General features: G+C 41.6%; 1 protein-coding gene across 6 annotated transcripts in view; it reads right to left on the minus strand.

Moving 5' to 3' along the window:
• SORCS1 (sortilin related VPS10 domain containing receptor 1) overlaps positions 1-18027 on the minus strand; it is a 550691-nt gene that overhangs the window by 138619 nt on the left and 394045 nt on the right. For all 6 annotated transcript variants that reach the window (XM_086680819.1, XM_086680821.1, XM_086680820.1 and 3 more), the window contains exons 10-12: positions 9968-10114; positions 1820-1922; positions 1475-1551 (exon numbers count right to left, since the gene is read on the minus strand). In XM_086680819.1, the coding sequence (XP_086536945.1) occupies positions 1475-1551; positions 1820-1922; positions 9968-10114 (327 nt within the window). The remainder of the gene's footprint in view (positions 1-1474; positions 1552-1819; positions 1923-9967; positions 10115-18027) is intronic.

Genomic DNA, 18027 nt, shown 5'->3' on the forward strand with positions numbered 1-18027 from the left:
TTCAGAGGAAAGCTGTTCTGGTTCAATTCATAGATTCTCTAGCAAGCCATATAGGAGTTCTGATCCAAATGGAATCATCTTTGGGTACACGCGTCATTTAGGTTTTTCTCCAAAAGTGGAGAAACTAATTTGAAGTCAAATGGAGATGGGCTACAAACAAGTTTCGTGTCCTCACTATATGAGATATGTGCTGTTTTTTTATAATTGCTTTGTTGGTGTCACCTTGTCTGCAGTTACACTACAGACATGATTGTTTTTCCCTTTGTTTATTTCTTATATCTAAGATTTACCCCAGGATTACAGATGTAAAAAGTCCTTTTCTTTGTTTCGGGTGTTGGAAGACACAAAATGGGATCCTGGCTTTCAAGCTGTTCTCCAGAGGAAGCTTAACAGTCCATGTTCCTACATACCTCCAAGATCACTAGCCCTGGGGATTCTTTTTATTTTTTTAAAATGTTGTTAATGTTTATTTATTTTTGACAGAGAGAGACAGAGCATGAGTGGGGGAGGGGCAGAGACAGGGGGAGACACAGAATCTGAAGCAGGCTCCAGCAATAGCCCTGGGGATTCTTAAGCAAATATCTTCCTGCTTTGCTCTCCTCAAACCATGTGAATCATACAGAGGGTCCATAAGGGGTCAGAAGCTAGGAAATGGTATCTTGGACTATAACATGGGCATCTCTATCTAAAACATAAAGCAGAGAGTTCTCACTTCTGTGTGATTACCTGTGCATTAGATTTCAATTTACAGGGCTAGTTACTGTATGATAATTAAACGTCAGTAGGTTATTAAAACATATTTATTGAAGTGTAACAACCGTGCATTAGGCACATATCTTGTTATGATTGCTAAATCTCATTAAATGCCTGTTTTATAAGCTATGGGTATCTAATTTTCATTTAGAAGAAAGAGAGGAAGCATTTAAGCTAAACATGTTGGTTTACAGTGATTCCATTTCTACTTTTCCTAACATATGCACCCTGATGGTTATGACTCTGTCTTCTGCACATAACATATAGACATTTCAGAACACCACCTGGGTAATGGCTATTTCAGAATCATTGCTTTCCTCTATATTCTGACTCTGAGGCAAGGGGAATTTATGGGGGAAGCTCAGTGCTGGGTATACAATCTACCCTCCAGCTTCCATGTTCCCAATATGATAAACTCTTTAGGATCCTGGTTTCCTTTTATGGAAAAAAATTCTGTCAGATCCGATTTGGTTTCATTGTCACTTATAAGCTTTCTTACATAGAGACTCTGAAAAAGGGTCATTTTTACTGAATGACAAAACAAACAAATTGCACAAATATTTGCTAAACTTTAAGACTCTCATAAAACAAAACAGGAAAATAAACACATTGACAAGCTTTAGGATTTATGTACAGCTGAATGAGTTCTCAGAATTTAACCCAGTTGAACAATTTTTATGTCATTTAAACTGCAGCAACTTGACCCAGGATACTTTCTCACCTGCCTCCAGGTGTTCCCTGCATCTGAAGAGACAAACATGCTGATGTCGCTGTCTGACAATTCGGAACCTATGTTACCTAGAAAGAGCACATCATCAGTAGTGAAAGGAGCTTTTCACAAAAGCTAACAATGGGCTGTAATGGCCATTTCCACTGCTTGAGATAGACTTACACTGTAAACACTATATCTGAGCAGGGTTTTTCTGCAGAGTTGCTTCGGGGTCAATGGCTTTAGGTTGACTTTCAAAATATCTTTTTGCTTACTCATTAAGTTTCCAGCACAGATATCTAGCTTCTGAAAATAAATGCAATCTTCCACAGCAAACCAACCAGGCAAGCTTCTTACCTGAAGCCACTATGATGCTGGGCGCTGTGTCTCTGCTGGCGATGATCCCTGAGGTGTAGGGGTTCTCAGAGACCTTCAGGTGAAGGTGCAGTGAGCAGTAGGGCTGTGAAGAGGAGAAATGAGTGTCATGAAAGCATATGATCAAAAAGGTCATCTAAAGTCCAGTTTCAGGGCATCCATCCATCCCATTCATCTATCCATCCATGCACGCAGCTTTCATTCCACAGATACCTGGGGTCCACTAAGTATAAGACAGCTGCCAAATTGGTGAAGGTGGGGGCCCCTTTGATTTAGGCCTATTCTACTGCCTTGATTGCCATTTGGTCATTCAAGAAATATTTCAGTACTCTATCTGAAAAACACGAGATGTAGCTTATGAAAGACTTACACTGACTAAATTTTGGTCTTTGCCATTATGAGATATATAGCTTAAGATCTTTCTATTGATTACCATAAAGAGAGACTATTTTAACAGTCATAAGATCAATACAGACGGAATATGAAGTTTGAGAGGCTGACACAACTATGTTCAATGCTGGATCAGAAAAAGGCTTTGGGGAGAAAATGGTGCCTGAGGCAATGATGTGTAGAATATGAACAGCAGGTGAGATGTTCAGGAGGATGAAGGATAGTTCAGGCCTAAGTGATATCGATAACAAAGAAAAGAAGCAGAATGAGTTTAGCTATAATACAGTAGGCAGCCAGGTTACAGTGAGGAGGAAGGATGGATATGAAGTCTGAAAAGAAGGTTTGGTCAGACTGGGAGGGTTCTGAAGAAGTCAGATGGCACCTCCTGGCCACCCTCCACGGGAGAACTTGGTCTCTGTTGTACAGAAGAAGCTGCGTGTGAAACTGTCCTATCAGATGACTGACATAGTATCCATGTCAGGGAATTATCAGGATCAGTATTATTCAATATAAAAGTCATACCTGTAGACAAAATGTACTGGTAATAACAATTCAAATGAAAATTTAAGGGACTTGATGTCTGTGTGTAACAATCTCGATCAAATTCTCTGATGAAGCTATCAACAGTTTTCAAATACAGGATAATAAATCTTACACGAATTTCATTTAAAATAGTTCTGGTACTGAATTGTCAAAAACTACAAGTTTGTGTCTGAACCCACATCTCTTTTCATCTCTCAAAAAGATTATTTTCTAATCTTATCGACTTGAGTTTTTGGAATCACCAATGTATCTCTGTTATTACTTTCATTCTGCTCCGTAAGTCTCAGCCAGCAGATATTCAGAAAGCTACAGAGATGCAGTGATTAAATTTATATAGGATAGAGTAAATGACAAACAACAAATGAATCTCAGGAAGAAAAGCAGCCCAAATACTGGTGAAATAAAACCGTGGGTCACAACTGGGCCTTCCTCACGGTCAACACAGAAGGTAAACTCTCAAGGGAGAAAGATAGTAATAAAGACCAGTTTTGCATGGAGATTTCATAGAAAGTTTTCACAAAAGGAATTTTTACTTTATAATGTTCCGTAAGACAAAGGAGGGCTTCCCTTATAAAAAGAATCAGTGGCATGAGGTTGGGGGGGGGGGCGCCTGGGTGTCTCAGTCAGTTAAGTGTCCGACTTTGGCTCATCTTATAGTTTGTAAGTTTGAGCCTCCCATGGGGCTCTATGCTGACAGCTCAGAGCCTGGAGCCTGCTTCAGAATCTGTGTCTCCTTCTCTCTCTGCCCCTCTCCTGCTTGTGCTCTTTCTCTCTCTCTCTCAAAAATAAATAAATATGAAAAAAAAATTAAAAATACAAATAAAAAGAATCGGTGGGAACTAAATGCTTGGCTTCCTTTTGCCCAAGAAGAAGACGAAGACGGGTACTGCTACATGTTCCAGAAGTTCCAGGACAGTGTTGCGTTGCACTCAGATAGATGCTAAGACAGGATAAAGAAGAGATATCAAACCATTTTTCCATAAAAGTTTTCCTGACAACGACAGCCTATCAGGTTCCCCTCCTTCTCTGATTTACAGCTGTTTACTTGACCACTTGCAATCTTGTCTTATCTGTCTGAGGTACCTACAGTTTTATCTCCCTAAGAGATAAACTGAACAAATAAAAAGAAACCACCTCCCTAAGAGAGAAACTCTACAAACAAAGAGAAAACTTTAAGTGCTACTTTGAATCTTCTGTGGAACCCAGCACAGAATCTAAAAAAGGCAGTCAATAAACGCTCGGAACATAAAGCAATGCTTTACGTTAGGACTTGAAAGACCTTTTGAAAACAGGTCTAGGAACAATTCCTAGGAATTGACCTAGGAACAATGCCAGAAGTATCTTGGGTTTATTTATAAACCACATAATCAGATTAATGTGACTATCGCCATGGCATTCCAAGACATGCCTAGCTCTTAGGGGATTAGCCTAGTCCCATGGGCTTTATGGAGGGACTTTTGTGTCCCCCACAGAGGGAACATCCTTGGCTAAGGGAGCACCTGGTTTGCAATCTTGAACCAGATGCTTGCCACCTACTTCACCACCCAACAGTCTAGAAGATTGTGATGCTCCCTCTCCACCCGGCCTGATCAAGGATTATTTGATATCTGGTCCTGGCTGTTCCAAAGAATAGAGGGTATTCTGGCTTGGTCACCTCAGCACCGCTCTGTTGCTATGGCTTTCAGAGCCCCGAGATAAATTAATTTGAGAAGAAAAGACACCAGTTCAGGCGGTAGCAGCAACATTAGACGTGCTCTTTCTGGTGCACTTTTTCCTCCACTCTCACATTTGCAGTACTGGATTGCCCCCAGCTGGTGTGAGGAGAATATTCTGTGGCTTTTCTTTTTTCCTTCTTCCATTTGTGCAAGGAAGTTATAGAGCCTGCATCAATGCTCAAAGAAAAACAATGTTAAGTGGTTTATCTTTACTTTTTTAAGTTAAACTTTTCTACCTGACCAGCTTTGAACATCTGTCAAAGTCAAATCACCAAAACTTAATAGACAGGTTTATTTTAATGCCACTGCCAATTCCTGCAGGACACAGGACAGGGCTCGCTAACTGTTATGCACATTTTGCCCAGGCAGGGGCACTTTGTCTACCTCTCCCTTCCTTCCTTCTTTCCAGCCTTCTTCCCTTCTTTTCTCCCATTACCTACCATGTCAGAAATACCGGAGTATCTTTGCAGAGTTATCTCCAATTCGGAAGAGTCAAAGTACAGTTTGCCACAAAGGCATCTATTTTCCTTATCTTTCCACATTAAGAAAATACAGAACTGTACCTTGAAACCACCAAGGCCTAGCAGCTGACTTACAGACAATGAAGGGTGCAGCATACATGTTTGGAAACCATCCTTTGTGTATTTACTCACACACAGTCACAGGGCATGGCATATCATCAACTGGTCAATACTAGAAGCAACTAGATCTCTTGTCTTTAATCTCTTCAGGAACAGGTTCAGATTTTGAGCATCTGAGGCAAGTTAAGGACTCTATCCCAAGGAAAATTACACAAAGGCATATGCACACAGAGTTTAATGTTCAATTTTAGGGAATTCACAGATTCCTGAAGCCCATTGTGGACCTCTAGCTCCAAGTTACCTTTCTCTTGTCTTATTCTTATATTTCTTATTTTAACCAACAAAATCCTTTGGCCATTGTAAATGTTCAATAAATGTCTGTTGGATTTACCTGATCCATTAACCAGCTACTATCTTCTGAGCATTGTGATTGACCAATGGAAAATTACTAAATGACAGGAGATATGCTCCCCACCATGAATTAAATCAACTAAAAAATTGTGAGATTATTTAAGAGTCAACCAGCATCTCATTCTACCTCCTCTTTTCCCCATCCTCTGCACTGACAGCCTTTGGGTCTCATCTTCATGTTACCCTTATCCCTAGGGCCCCTAATCTGAGTATTGTACTGAAAAGCCAAATCAGACCTTTTATCAATAAGGCAGCAGCTAAGGTCTTAAACAGTATCCTCCAAATCCACGCCTGAACTCACACATTTGTGCTATTTATGACCCTGAACTGGAGCTAGAAATCCATTAGATTCTTAGTAAAGAGTCAACAGCCTGGGAGAGAGAGGGCTCTGCACCAACAGGCTGACTCTGGGGGCATTGAGCTGCACTCCAATCCAGCACAGCGTGGGGAGTCACAGCCAGTGCAAAGGAGCAGAAAGCAGAGTCAAGAATCTCCTGGGGGTAGCTGGCTGCTTAGCTCCACTAGAGAACTGTCAACTGAATCCATAAAGAAGTCACAGCCTCTATCTACAGAACACTCTGGTTTCCCTAGGGACCCAGGATTTGTCACAGGCTCAGCTCACATCTCGCCTCTTGGGAACCCAATTCTGAGGCTTTGGTGGCAGGTGGACCATGACCTGTAATACCCCATCTAAGTGTACAATGCACTCTTCAGAGAAAAGAAATCCTAGCTGAGCCCTCCAGGCAATCAGCCTAAAAGTCCCAAAAATACAGCCCCAAATTACTCTGGATGTCTTATTTCTGTAGAATACATTTTACCAGGAACATTCCGTTTGGGGCTGTAATTCTGAACCTGTTCCACTCCACATTTGTAACAGCCCTGCTGGAAAATCTCCTTTCTAATCACTAGGCTGTGCTTTTGGTGACACTGTCACTTTCCAAGTACTCACAATCTAAAATCACTTTTTATCTCCTCTCTGCCACCAGCTCCCAAGCATAAAGAAGGTTCTTAACAGTCTGGGTCTCCTGTAGCTCAAAGATTTTCTTTACTATTTTGTGCTTTTGGCAGATTTTTATAAGTGATTTTGGTCCCTGCTCCCCACTCCCTTTGCTATTGCCTTTCCTCAGCGTGTTTTCTAAAACTCAGATTGAAACTACATCAGAGAGTTAATGAGGGAGGCAGGCCAAAGACTCCTGGGTGCCATACATTTAGAGCCCATTAATTCATCTCTCCTGGATCTTAATGAGCCTACTGATTTTCTTAACTGTGGGGTCAACCTAGGCCTCTCAGTTTCAGGGATGGATATTATGAATCCCTCTGTGTGGCTGTCAGTGGCAAGGGAAAGTTTCCACTCAAGTTGAAATGTGAAACTCAACCAACACCTGTCAGTGGAACATCGACTTCAGACAAACAACACCCATAACAACACATGTTGAACACCTACCACGTGGCAGGTAAAATTCTTGAGCTTATTCTTTGGAGTGGCCAAAAGACAGCTCAGTTCCTATACTCGAGCTCATATTTGAGCAGGGGAAGGTAGGCAAGACAGTCAACAAACATATGTGCTAATTTCAGAGAACGAGAAGGATCATGGATAAAAAAGAGTTGAGTCAAACTCTTAGAGAAAACTTAAGAAGCCTCTTAGATTAAGGTAATCCGGCAAGGATCTGAATGCCAAGAAAAAGCCAGACGAGGGAAAAGGCATTTTAAGAGAAATAATGGTGAATGCAGAGCCTAAGACATAAATGAGCAGAGTGAGTTAAAGGTATGCAAAAAAGTGCTGTCCTCCCCCACAATGGACTATGTAGAGAAGGAGAGAGAGAGGTGGGAGAACAAGCAGAAGAAGAAAACAGGGGCCAGACCACATGAGACTTGGCAGGCCATGGTAATGTACTTGAACTTTATTCTACCTGAATTAGAAAGTCATTAGAAACCTTAAGAACAAGATCTGAATTTTTAAAGCTCAAGTTGATCTCACTGACATAAAATTTGAGAAAAGAGAAATCTAATCTATAGTAAATGAAAGCAGATTTGTGATTGCCTAGGACCGGGGGCGTGAAAACTCACTGCAAAGGGACACAAAGGAAGTTTTGAGTGATGAAAATATTCTATCTTGACTGTGGTAGTGGTTACATAGGTCCATAACATTTGTCAACATTCGTCAAACTATACTCTGAAAGTGGGTATTTTCTTTTTTTTTTTTAATTTTTTTAACGTTTATTTATTTTTGAGACAGAGAGACAGAGCATGAACAGGGGAGGGGCAGAGAGAGAGGGAGACGCAGAATCTGAAACAGGCTCCAGGCTCTGAGCTGTCAGCACAGAGCCCGACGCGGGGCTCGAACTCACGGACCGTGAGATCATGACCTGAGCCGAAGTCGGACGCTCAACCGACCAAGCCACCCGGTCACCCCGAAAGTGGGTATTTTCTATGTATGTTTTACCTCAGTAAAGTTGGATTGAAAAGGAAAAGATCGCGCTGGTTGCTGTGTGGAGAAGAGATTGCCAGGTAGAGACGGGAGGACCAGTTAGGAGCCTCTCATTCCAGGGCAGGTGAGAAATGATGGCAGCTTAGATTGGAACAGTCCCAGTAGAGATGGATAAACAAGTTGATACTGCATTTGTATTTTGGAGGCATGGCAATAAGACTTCCTAAAACCGGGCTGAAGTTGTAACAGGGGGCCCTTCACTAAGTGCTTTGTGTCAGAGGCATTTCCACCCACGCATTTATGATGCCAGAGTGGTCACAGGCAAGCCTCGTCAGGTGATATGGTTAATTCGCTCTCATGGGCATTTTATCTCCAAAATGCACGGTGGGATGGAGGGCCATGTTGAAGCACTGGTGCATCCCATGCTTCTTTGGCTAAATACCACAATGCCCCGACTTGGAATAGCTAAACTTGGAAGGTGGCTCTGGTTTTTTAAAAAGCTACTGGACAATGAATACCCTGTATACAGTGGGTATTCAATAAATAAGTGTTACATTTACTTACTGTCACTGGCTTTGTGCACTTACTACCCACCCCCCCCCCCCCCCCCCCCGTAAGTTGCCAGTAATAAGGATAGTAGCTGAGTGGGAGGCTGAATTTTAACCCGCTTTCCTGATGCACAGTGACAACTGTGATATCCTTTGCAACTAATAAGGTCAAACTATGGCTGCTGGCATCTTCTCGAGTACAAGGGTGACCCGCCTACAGCTGTATGAGATGAACCTGCAAAGTGACTGTTCAGCCTTCCTGGGACAAAGCAAGCTGAGTGTGGATAACATCAAAGTGAGAATTGTATGAAGACTGCAAACACTGATATGTGCATATGTGTGTGTGTGTGTGTATACAAAACTTTCTTACTAAAACTAAGAAGTCTCCCCTCTAGGTTTACATACTGATCTCTCCTTTTTATAAATTGTTTCACAGAAATTAGCACTAAATTATACTTTGTTTTGCAATTAATCTCATCCTCCCCTCCTTCTGCATTCACTCAGTATCTATCCATGTATCAAGCACAGGGCAGCCCCAAAACCACTATGAAGAGTGAGATGTGACCCTCTACTCTCTCATTTATTAATCGAGTGTCTTTCAAGTGGACTGCAAACTCCCTGAAGGCAAGACTCAGCTCTGATCCTTCTCTTGGACATCTTCATATAATCAAATATAGAAATAAATTCATGCGGATCTATCTACACAGTGTCAAATGTTAGGCAACTAAAATAAAGCTTTACTTCAAAGCAGGGTACAGTAAACTTTCTTTCTTTTTTTCTTAAGGGCCAGATAGTAAATACTATAGGCTTTATGGACCACATAGTCCCTGCCACAACTATTCAATTCTGTCATTTAGAGCAAAACCAGCCAGAGTCAATTTATAAATAAACATGACTGTGTCCCAGTAAAACTTTATTTAGAAAAACAATTGATGGGCCATATTTGCCCCACAGGCCATGGTTTACCAATCCCAGCTATACAGAATGAGACATAGATGAATGGAACACATTACAAAGGGTACAAGTGAGGGTTTAAATCAGTGGTTCTTACCCCTTGTTTGAGGCATAAACTCCTCTGAAAATATGATTAAACATCTCTGTTGGAAAATACACCTATACATTCTGCTGTCAGTTCATCAGTTTTGCAGCTGAATTTATGCATCATTGGATATGTAACAAATCATTCATGCAAAAGTAAGGGTGTATCTCCCCACCATAGATGGAAAGGATCACATTCTCCCTTAAACTACAATTTGAGGTCCTCATCAGAACCTGGTCACAACTCAAAATCCTTGAAATGAGCAAGGAACTTACTCAAGTCCTCTTATCTCTTTGGCTTATCACACAAGGCAGCACAGCACCCCTTTTCTACATACTCTGCCTTCACTCCCAGCCCTGTCCCCTTTTGTTCACCAGTTAAGCAACAAGCCCTGGAACGATCTTCATCTGCTTATTTAATATCCAGTTCCAGCCCTTCACTGTGCGGAACATTCCTCTCCAATGTGAACACTCACCAGTAAGCAGTGCACGGGGTCCCCCCTTAGATCTGTGTCAGGCGCCTGCAGCAAACGCCAGTCTCGGCCTTTGTTATACGTGATGAAAGTCTTCACTTGGTTGTCAATCTTCTTGTTAGCCAAGAACATTCCCTTTATCCCTGCTACCTGGGAAAAATTGACATGGCTGAAAAATACATCAATTTGAAATGGGATATATTTATTTACCTTACAAAAAAAAAAGCAGATTGTCCAATTCAGCTGTGAGCACTTGTGGAGGAAGGAGAGGGTGGGGATAGTGGAGAGGTGGTAATCCTCAAGCAGAATGATTCCCTGAACTGTGGGACACACGGCAATAGGTCTATGCCCCTTATGGTATGGGTATTGTATTGTAAATTTGATAGAAGCTTCTTGTTTCCTCTCAGGTAAGTTGGTGGTATCTTACAGTTGCCTAGAGTTAAAATCTGGTGCTTTCATTTGTGCTGCTTGGTAAATGATACATAAATAGGACTAGTTTAATTTTATGTTAGGCATAGCACCCATGGTCTTAAATACTTTATCTCATTTAAACCTCTTGGCTAAGTATCACTTATTCTATTTCATATAAGAGGAAACTGAAGCTTATCCAGGTAAGGTGACTTCTCCAAGGTCATGCTACCTAAGGTCACACAGATAGTAAGTGGCAGACCTGGAAATTTAACTCTACTTATGGCTCCACAGACCATGCTCTTAACAACTGTCTAAACCATTGAGCTATTTACAGCCTTAGGCAATTGGAAAAGGTCAGTTAAAGCCCATGATCCAAATACTATTGCTTTTTCTCTCCCTTTTTTTTCTGTAAAAAGATCACTCTATTAAGTCACTGAAATACACTGAACAAAAAAGAACAGCTTTTAAATATAAAGACACAGTGATTTCCCTAAACTGTCAAATCATTCCCTCCTGCATTCCTATAGCACCTTGTTCCCACTAGAAACAGTTCTTGTTAATTCCTTGGCTCTGACAATATGTTTGCCTTCTCTCTTCCATACTTTAGGAAAGAGGTAATAATTGGTAAGTTGACAAACTGCAATAACAAATCATTAGTGTGTATCGTATTTTTCAAGTGTTTTAGAATGTATTAAATGCACTTATACTTCTTTTATATTCTACTTGGAATTATGACAACCCAGGGAGAGTGGGGGCCAATGGGAGAAAGGTCTGAATGTGTGGAACAGCACATTCCAGGGCTGTGCACAAGCCACCTCCCTTAATGTTTGCAGTAACCATGAGATAGAGTTATCGGCAGCCATATCTTGAGGATAAGGAAACCGGAACCCAATGAGTGGCTTTGTGAAGCACAGACTGGGCACTATGCCCAGTGCATAGTGTTTTCATATATAGAATGTAGTATTTATACATAAAACATAGTGTTTTATATATAAAACATCCGACACTCACTACAAACCTGCCTAACAGCTAGGACCTGGGTTCCATGGATGAGGAAATTGAGGTGTAGGCAAATTTTAATTGCTTGTGATGACAGAGTTGGGGTTCGCATGTAGATCTGTCTGACTTCCAACGCCCTTTTAACAAATACAGCTCTGAATTTCTCAACTTAAAGAGGTTGGGTTTCAATCAACAGAATATGTACATTTTTACCTTGGCTTTTGACACAGTCAAACCCCATTAGTTTGTACCTGCTGATTTGGCATCTGGGGTAATTTAGAGTTGGGCCAACTTCGTACTCCTTTGGAACGACAAGTTTGTTAAGCAAATAAATGGTATAAATGAGTAGCTGGGAGGAATACTTTGAACTACTTAGGAAAACAAGCCTCATTTCGAGAGCAAGCAGACAATTTCTTCTGCATTGTTGATTCTCGACAAATGCGGAAGACATAAATTCCAGGAGCACTGTACCTCCTGACAATGGTACGTCAATTACAAATAATATTTAGTTATTCACTATCCCAGCTCTACAAGGACTGCTCGCCAGGGAACCCCATATTGGTTTTGCATATGTTCCAGAGGCTGTTACATGTGTAAATATGACTAAACTGCCAGTTCTTTAAAAATTAGATTTCATAAATCAGAATTTTCACCAAGTCCTATTTTCCCTCCACAGCATACTCACACATGAGAAGCAATGCTGTCTTAACCACGCGACACTCTAGGTTACAATAAGTACGGAAAGAATAAAACGATTACCTATTCCAGTAGTTTCATTGCCCATTTTCCTTCCTGCCCTCTCCCTTTTTTGGCAAGAGTGTCAGAACAGGGTTATATGTGTTTAGGAGCTGGTTCATTTGATTTGCAGAAGCGGTGACTTTATTGGCCCCCGACTGCATGGCATTATCAAATGCCACTTGAGCAGAGAGCTGCGTTTTGTAATTCATCTTTGGCAGCTTGGCCTTCAGGTTTATCTTGGGGAATAAAAACGTGCCAAGGCAGAGGCAACGTGTGGCAATAAGGGACGGATCTGGAGTGGGTCTGCTGATTTTCCTCTTGTGGCCAGGGCGCTTTATCTGTGCAAATCCCATTTGTGGTGTCTTTTTCATTTGTCTTGCTTCTTTGGTCTGCAGAGACGGTCACCCCTGCTCTTAAGTTTCTTGTGCTCATCCACTGCTCCTTTTGCTCCGAGCCTGAGAAGCCCATCTCTGTGTGTGTCCAATGCGTGACACGCTTTCCTCAAGGGCTCTTTCGTGAGGTCTCACGCTACGGTTCTTGCAACCGCTACCCTCTTACTTTGGCTATCACTTTGGAAATCAAGGGAGTGGTGTTAGTGCCCCAAATATGGAATGTGTGTGTAGTTGTACGTACAACAGTGCATCTGGGGTTCCACTGAGGATGGGGGGACATGTTTATGTTGCGAGAAAACCTCCCTCAGTATTTACAGTATGTGCTGCTTTGGAATGAGGTGGGGCTGAAGGATGGAACAGGACAGGAAAAAGTAATAGTCCCTAGGAAGACATGCCTTCACATGGATACAGTTTCTGAGGAAGATGTTCCCCTGTGGGAATGACACAGCTCACTGTTGGGAGTTCGTCTTCCTTTGGGGAAAGACCTGTTACGTTTTCTACCTTTCTGAATTCTGCACAAAAATGCTGAGTGTATTGAGAAGCCACTTATCTTTCTTTGCCTTGCATATGGGGAATTTGATACCAGAAGTCTCAAAGGTAATCAGTTATTATTTCTTCTTCTCTAATATCATATGAGCCCAAATACCATTTTGATTAGACTTTAAACATGAAGTGTTACAGCTCAAACCTCAAGCCGACACAAAGCACATTGGCACATTCATTGTGCCCTAGGATGATAGCTTTGGAGGGCCACCCTCCCTTCTCTTATTTTACTCTCCTTGTTCACATAGGCTGTCCCCAACTCCCTTGGATAATATCCAGAAATGTCTCTACCCAGGCATACCTCAAAACCCAGCTCCATAAGCTCTTTTCCCAGAAACCAGAACCCCTAACTGTCCCCAACTCTTCCTCTCTTACCTCCATTTTGTCCCCCAGATGACATCATGGCTCTCAACAACTGTGTAGGTTTTTAAGAGCATCAGTCTTCCCCCAAACTTCTCCAGGGCTCCTTACATTCCTTACCATGATATAGTCATCAGCACTTCTCCTGACAGATCTCACACTACAGTCTCCCACTCTAATGTAACTTTTGGATTATCGTTCACTCCACCATACTCCCTCACGAAAATGAATATTAGAAGAGTCACTTTGTATAAGACTTATTTTGCTTTTAATAAAATAGGTAGTAAGAATTCTGCATTAGAAGATAGGAGAGCAATAACACTATCCCATATTTACTGAGTACTTATGAAGCGTGAGGCACTATACAAAAGGTTTTGTAAGCATGAGCACATTAATCTCTCATGCACTCGAAATGGCAGAGTCAATGATGTCCTCATTTTACAGGTATGCAAACCAAAGTTTGGATGGGGTCAGTTACTTCCCTAAGATCATTCCCCAGAGAACCTTATAGCTGGACTCCACTTCAATCTGTCTAACTCGAGAGCCCACACACTTAATGCTTTGGGCCCTACTATTTCTTCAAATTTCTCAGTCATCCTAGAGTATTCTGAGAGAAATGTCAGGGATGGGATGTCATACTTACTTGAGGCTACCTTTTATTCGTTCTTCAGTACGTTTCCTTAATAGTTATCCCATAAATATTGTTTGAGCATCAACTATTTATCATGCATTCTTCCAAGCACTGACGATAAAGCACCTAGAATGTCTAAATAACTATACGTTCATTGAACAAATTGTTTTTGACAGTGGGAATGTGTTCGGTGCTGGGACTTGGGTTTCTTTGGTGATTTTAACGAAGAACCCTATATTCTTCCTTTGTTTTTTTAATATGCATCTCTAGAGGGTGCTCTTCTCTCCCAAACTTTCTTTCACATGTTGCATGTGGAGGCTAAGCTAGGAAAACCCTTGCACAGGAGTTTTTGCTTGTTTCTGACTCTACTGAGGATTGGGAGATGATTCCTCCTACCCTCTCTGTCTCAGACATTAATTACAAATCCAAAGTGTCAAAATTTGGAAAGAATAAAAAATATGAATCAACAAGTGTAGCTAGAAAGAGAACATATCTGTGACCATAATTTCTTCAGGCTTTGGAGACAGGATATTTTTCTGTTCTAAAGAGAGAACTGCAGCCAGGAGAGACACATACTCAGGGAGAGCGGGGTCAGGGGTAACTCTGAAATCAAAGAGCCCACTCCCCCGAAATGTCCAAGTGTTCTTTTCTTCCCTATTGCCTTAACCAGGCAACACCACCCTACTAGGGAGAGAGTAAGTAACCTTAAATACAATTAGATGGTACATTCTGTGCCCAGTAAGAAATATATCTTGGAGGGGCGCCTGGGTGGCGCAGTCGGTTAAGCGTCCGACTTCAACCAGGTCACGATCTCGCGCTCCGTGAGTTCGAGCCCCGCGTCAGGCTCTGGGCTGATGGCTCGGAGCCTGGAGCCTGTTTCCGATTCTGTGTCTCCCTCTCTCTCTGCCCCTCGCCCGTTCATGCTCTGTCTCTCTCTGTCCCAAAAATAAATAAACGTTGAAAAAAAAAATTAAAAAAAAAAAAAAGAAATATATCTTGGATAGGAAAGCATTTTTCTTCTCTAATTCCTATGTTGGATTATAAGAGGCAGCCTTTCCCTAAGAAGTCAAGGTGTCAGTACATCATCGCAACTGTTCGGCTTTCTCTTTTAAAGAGGTGCACTCATAGTGTGAAGAAGACACTATGTGTGCAATAGAACATGCGCTGCTCATTGGTTATGTCTTCCATCATGCCCACTGTGCCCACTCATGTATGCACACATTCTGTGCATCCCCAATTTGCCAGCCAGGTGGCTTGACTCCCAACACAGCCCTTTCCACTTGGCTGGGATAAACTGTCATTGCCCATTAAGCCAAAGTGCTCTTCATCATCATTAATTAATATTCCCTTCCCACAGGAGGATGGATATTGTCCAAAGCTGTCAGACCCCCTCTCATCATCCACACCAGACGGATACACTAGGAATCACACGTCTCAGACACACTCGTCATGTCTTTTTTGCTCTGGCCACCGTCAAGCATGCGGTCTTCTCTTACCCATCCCCACGTGATGCCCCTGGAGAGTTTGTGCTATTCAGGAATGACAGAATTTTAGAACACTTGTTTCTAGGCTTCTCTGAAAGAAACATCCACCAGACAAAATTGGAAGGGACATGACAGTGCTGCCTGAATTTAGCTCTAACTACAGACTAAGGTGGTTCAGAAGGTGGTGAATAGGTCCAGAGAGATCATTTGCAGATCCTGAGTTGGCCTTTCTCCAAGACTGTTTTCTTTTTTCTGTCTGGTTTCTTCTACTTCTAGGTAAAGTCTAGTACTATTTATCCTACCTTTCAAAGTCTTTTCTTAGGGATATTGCTGGGCCACAACCAAATACAAGCCCAAATCTTTCTAGAGACACAAATAGTTTGTTGTTAAGAGTTTGCATACTCTAGGGACACCTGGGTGGCTCAGTCAGTTAAGTGTCCGACATTGGCTCAGGTCATGATCTCATGGTTTGTGGGTTCGAGCCCCACATCGGGCTCTGTGCTGACAGCTCAGAGCCTGGATCCTGCCTCAAATTCTGTGTCTTCCTCTCTCTCTGCCCTCCACCATTCATGTTCTGTCTCTCTTTCTCTCAAAAATAAATAAACATTAAAAAAGTTTAAAAAAAGAGTTGCATACTCTAGGATTTAGATCTTAATTCTGCCACTAGCTTTGTAATCTTGCAAAGATGATTGCATTCTTTCTGCCTCTATTTACTCATGTTTAAAATGGGAGTAATTATAGTCCTAGTATCATAAAGTTAATGTATGGATTGAATGAGATAATAATGGGAGGTTCTTTACACAGTGCCTGGCACATACTGGCCCCTAAAATATTATCCATTGTTATTATGAACCTTCATCAACAAAAATCCTTATCTAGCATTTTTGCTCTGTGGACAACTCTCCTGGTCAATGGCCGACTGACACTGAAGGAACATTCTAGCATTGCAGTGATTAAACCACGTAAGATGGTCACCCAACACTTGGTCCCCAGCACTCTCTACGTCATCACATACACACATGTGCTTCTAGGGCAGAAAGGGCTACATTTGTTGTAAGGTTCTAATGTGTGTATATGAACATAATGATTGATTTTAATGAGACATGCGCTTCCTTTTGCATTTCCCACAGACTCATCAACAGTACATTTCCTCAATACACGGACTCCTATTGTTACACATTACACAGTCGGCCTCTGCTGAAACAGCTTAAAGAGCAAACAGCAATGGCAGGTAGTTGGCATGCAGAAGCATACAAGCAACGGACTCATGCTGTCCTCCTCAGTCACCCCCAAATGTGAGCAGACGTGCACTCCATATATTCTGTCTTTGTTACCCCTACCTCATATGTTGCTCATCTCTGCTCCTTATTAATTCATTTACGGATTTGCTTACTTTTCATATACCTCTAAGCACTCATCATTCATTGCAATTCTACTGGGAAATTCATGCTGGAGGGCTTTCAGCTTTCTGCTAGCCAGAACAATCAGAGTTAAGGAACATTTGTGCCAGGTTCCACGTCAGCCAATATTCTTTCTGTCTAGGTAATCAGCAGATTCGGCACCGCCGTTCTGATCACATCAAGTTCAATTCAAGTTGCTGTGAACTGTCAGGCTAATAAAACCAAAGACAGTTCTTCCCCGGCCCCAGGACGCAGAACACCTTTACATAATGCAGTCACACCACCGCTCAAAGTGATGATAATAAGAGCCAGCAGTTTCCCTACAGACAGTCAACTGCAAGAGAGACACAAAGGGGAAACATAAGGATTAGCCAAGAAATGGTTTGCCGTGTCCCGAAGACACCCTGTTTCCTTTTCGCATTCCGTACCTGTTAGCAATGTTTGAATTCAGAAAATCATTCATGAAAACAAGTGTGAATCACAGAACATGGCAAAGTCATTCCTGTCCAAAGCTGTCATCTTTTCCATCATCAAGGGACCAATTAAAATGGTCTCTGTTTTGGCAGAAGACAAAATTTATCCAAAAACAAAACAAAACAAAAAAACCCCAAAAAACAAAACAAAACAGAACAACAACAACAAACTATTCCACAATAGATTGAAAAGAGGGGAGCAGTTAATCAGAAAGGGAAAAAAAATGCAACCTGAAAACCAGAAAATATTTTCGGGAGAACAGGGCAGAGTCAAGACCAGGGAAACAAATTGGGTGATTGATCTGGGGCAGCTGCTTTGACTTCTTATGAGACTCTTGAAGCAAGCTATTTCCATCGTAAGTGCTGGATCAAGGCATGCAAATGAATGACATTTTCACAAAACACATTTAAAGTTTAAATGTTTATACAGCATTTAGAAGTGAGGAAAGAAATGTGGCAATTTACACTTGTTTATAAGAAGACAAGTAGTTGGTGTTCAAGAATTACTATGGCCATGCTAAGTGCAATATGGGAGGCAAGAGAGATCCAAAATAGTAGAAATGTGTTGGGTATTTAAACAATATGGGTAGATTTTAAGACTATAAGAATATAGACTTTAAGACTATAAGAAT

The sequence above is a fragment of the Puma concolor genome, chromosome D2, assembly GCF_028749965.1.
Source record: "Puma concolor isolate L17-30 chromosome D2, mPumCon1.1.hap2, whole genome shotgun sequence".
NCBI lineage: Eukaryota > Metazoa > Chordata > Mammalia > Carnivora > Felidae > Puma > Puma concolor.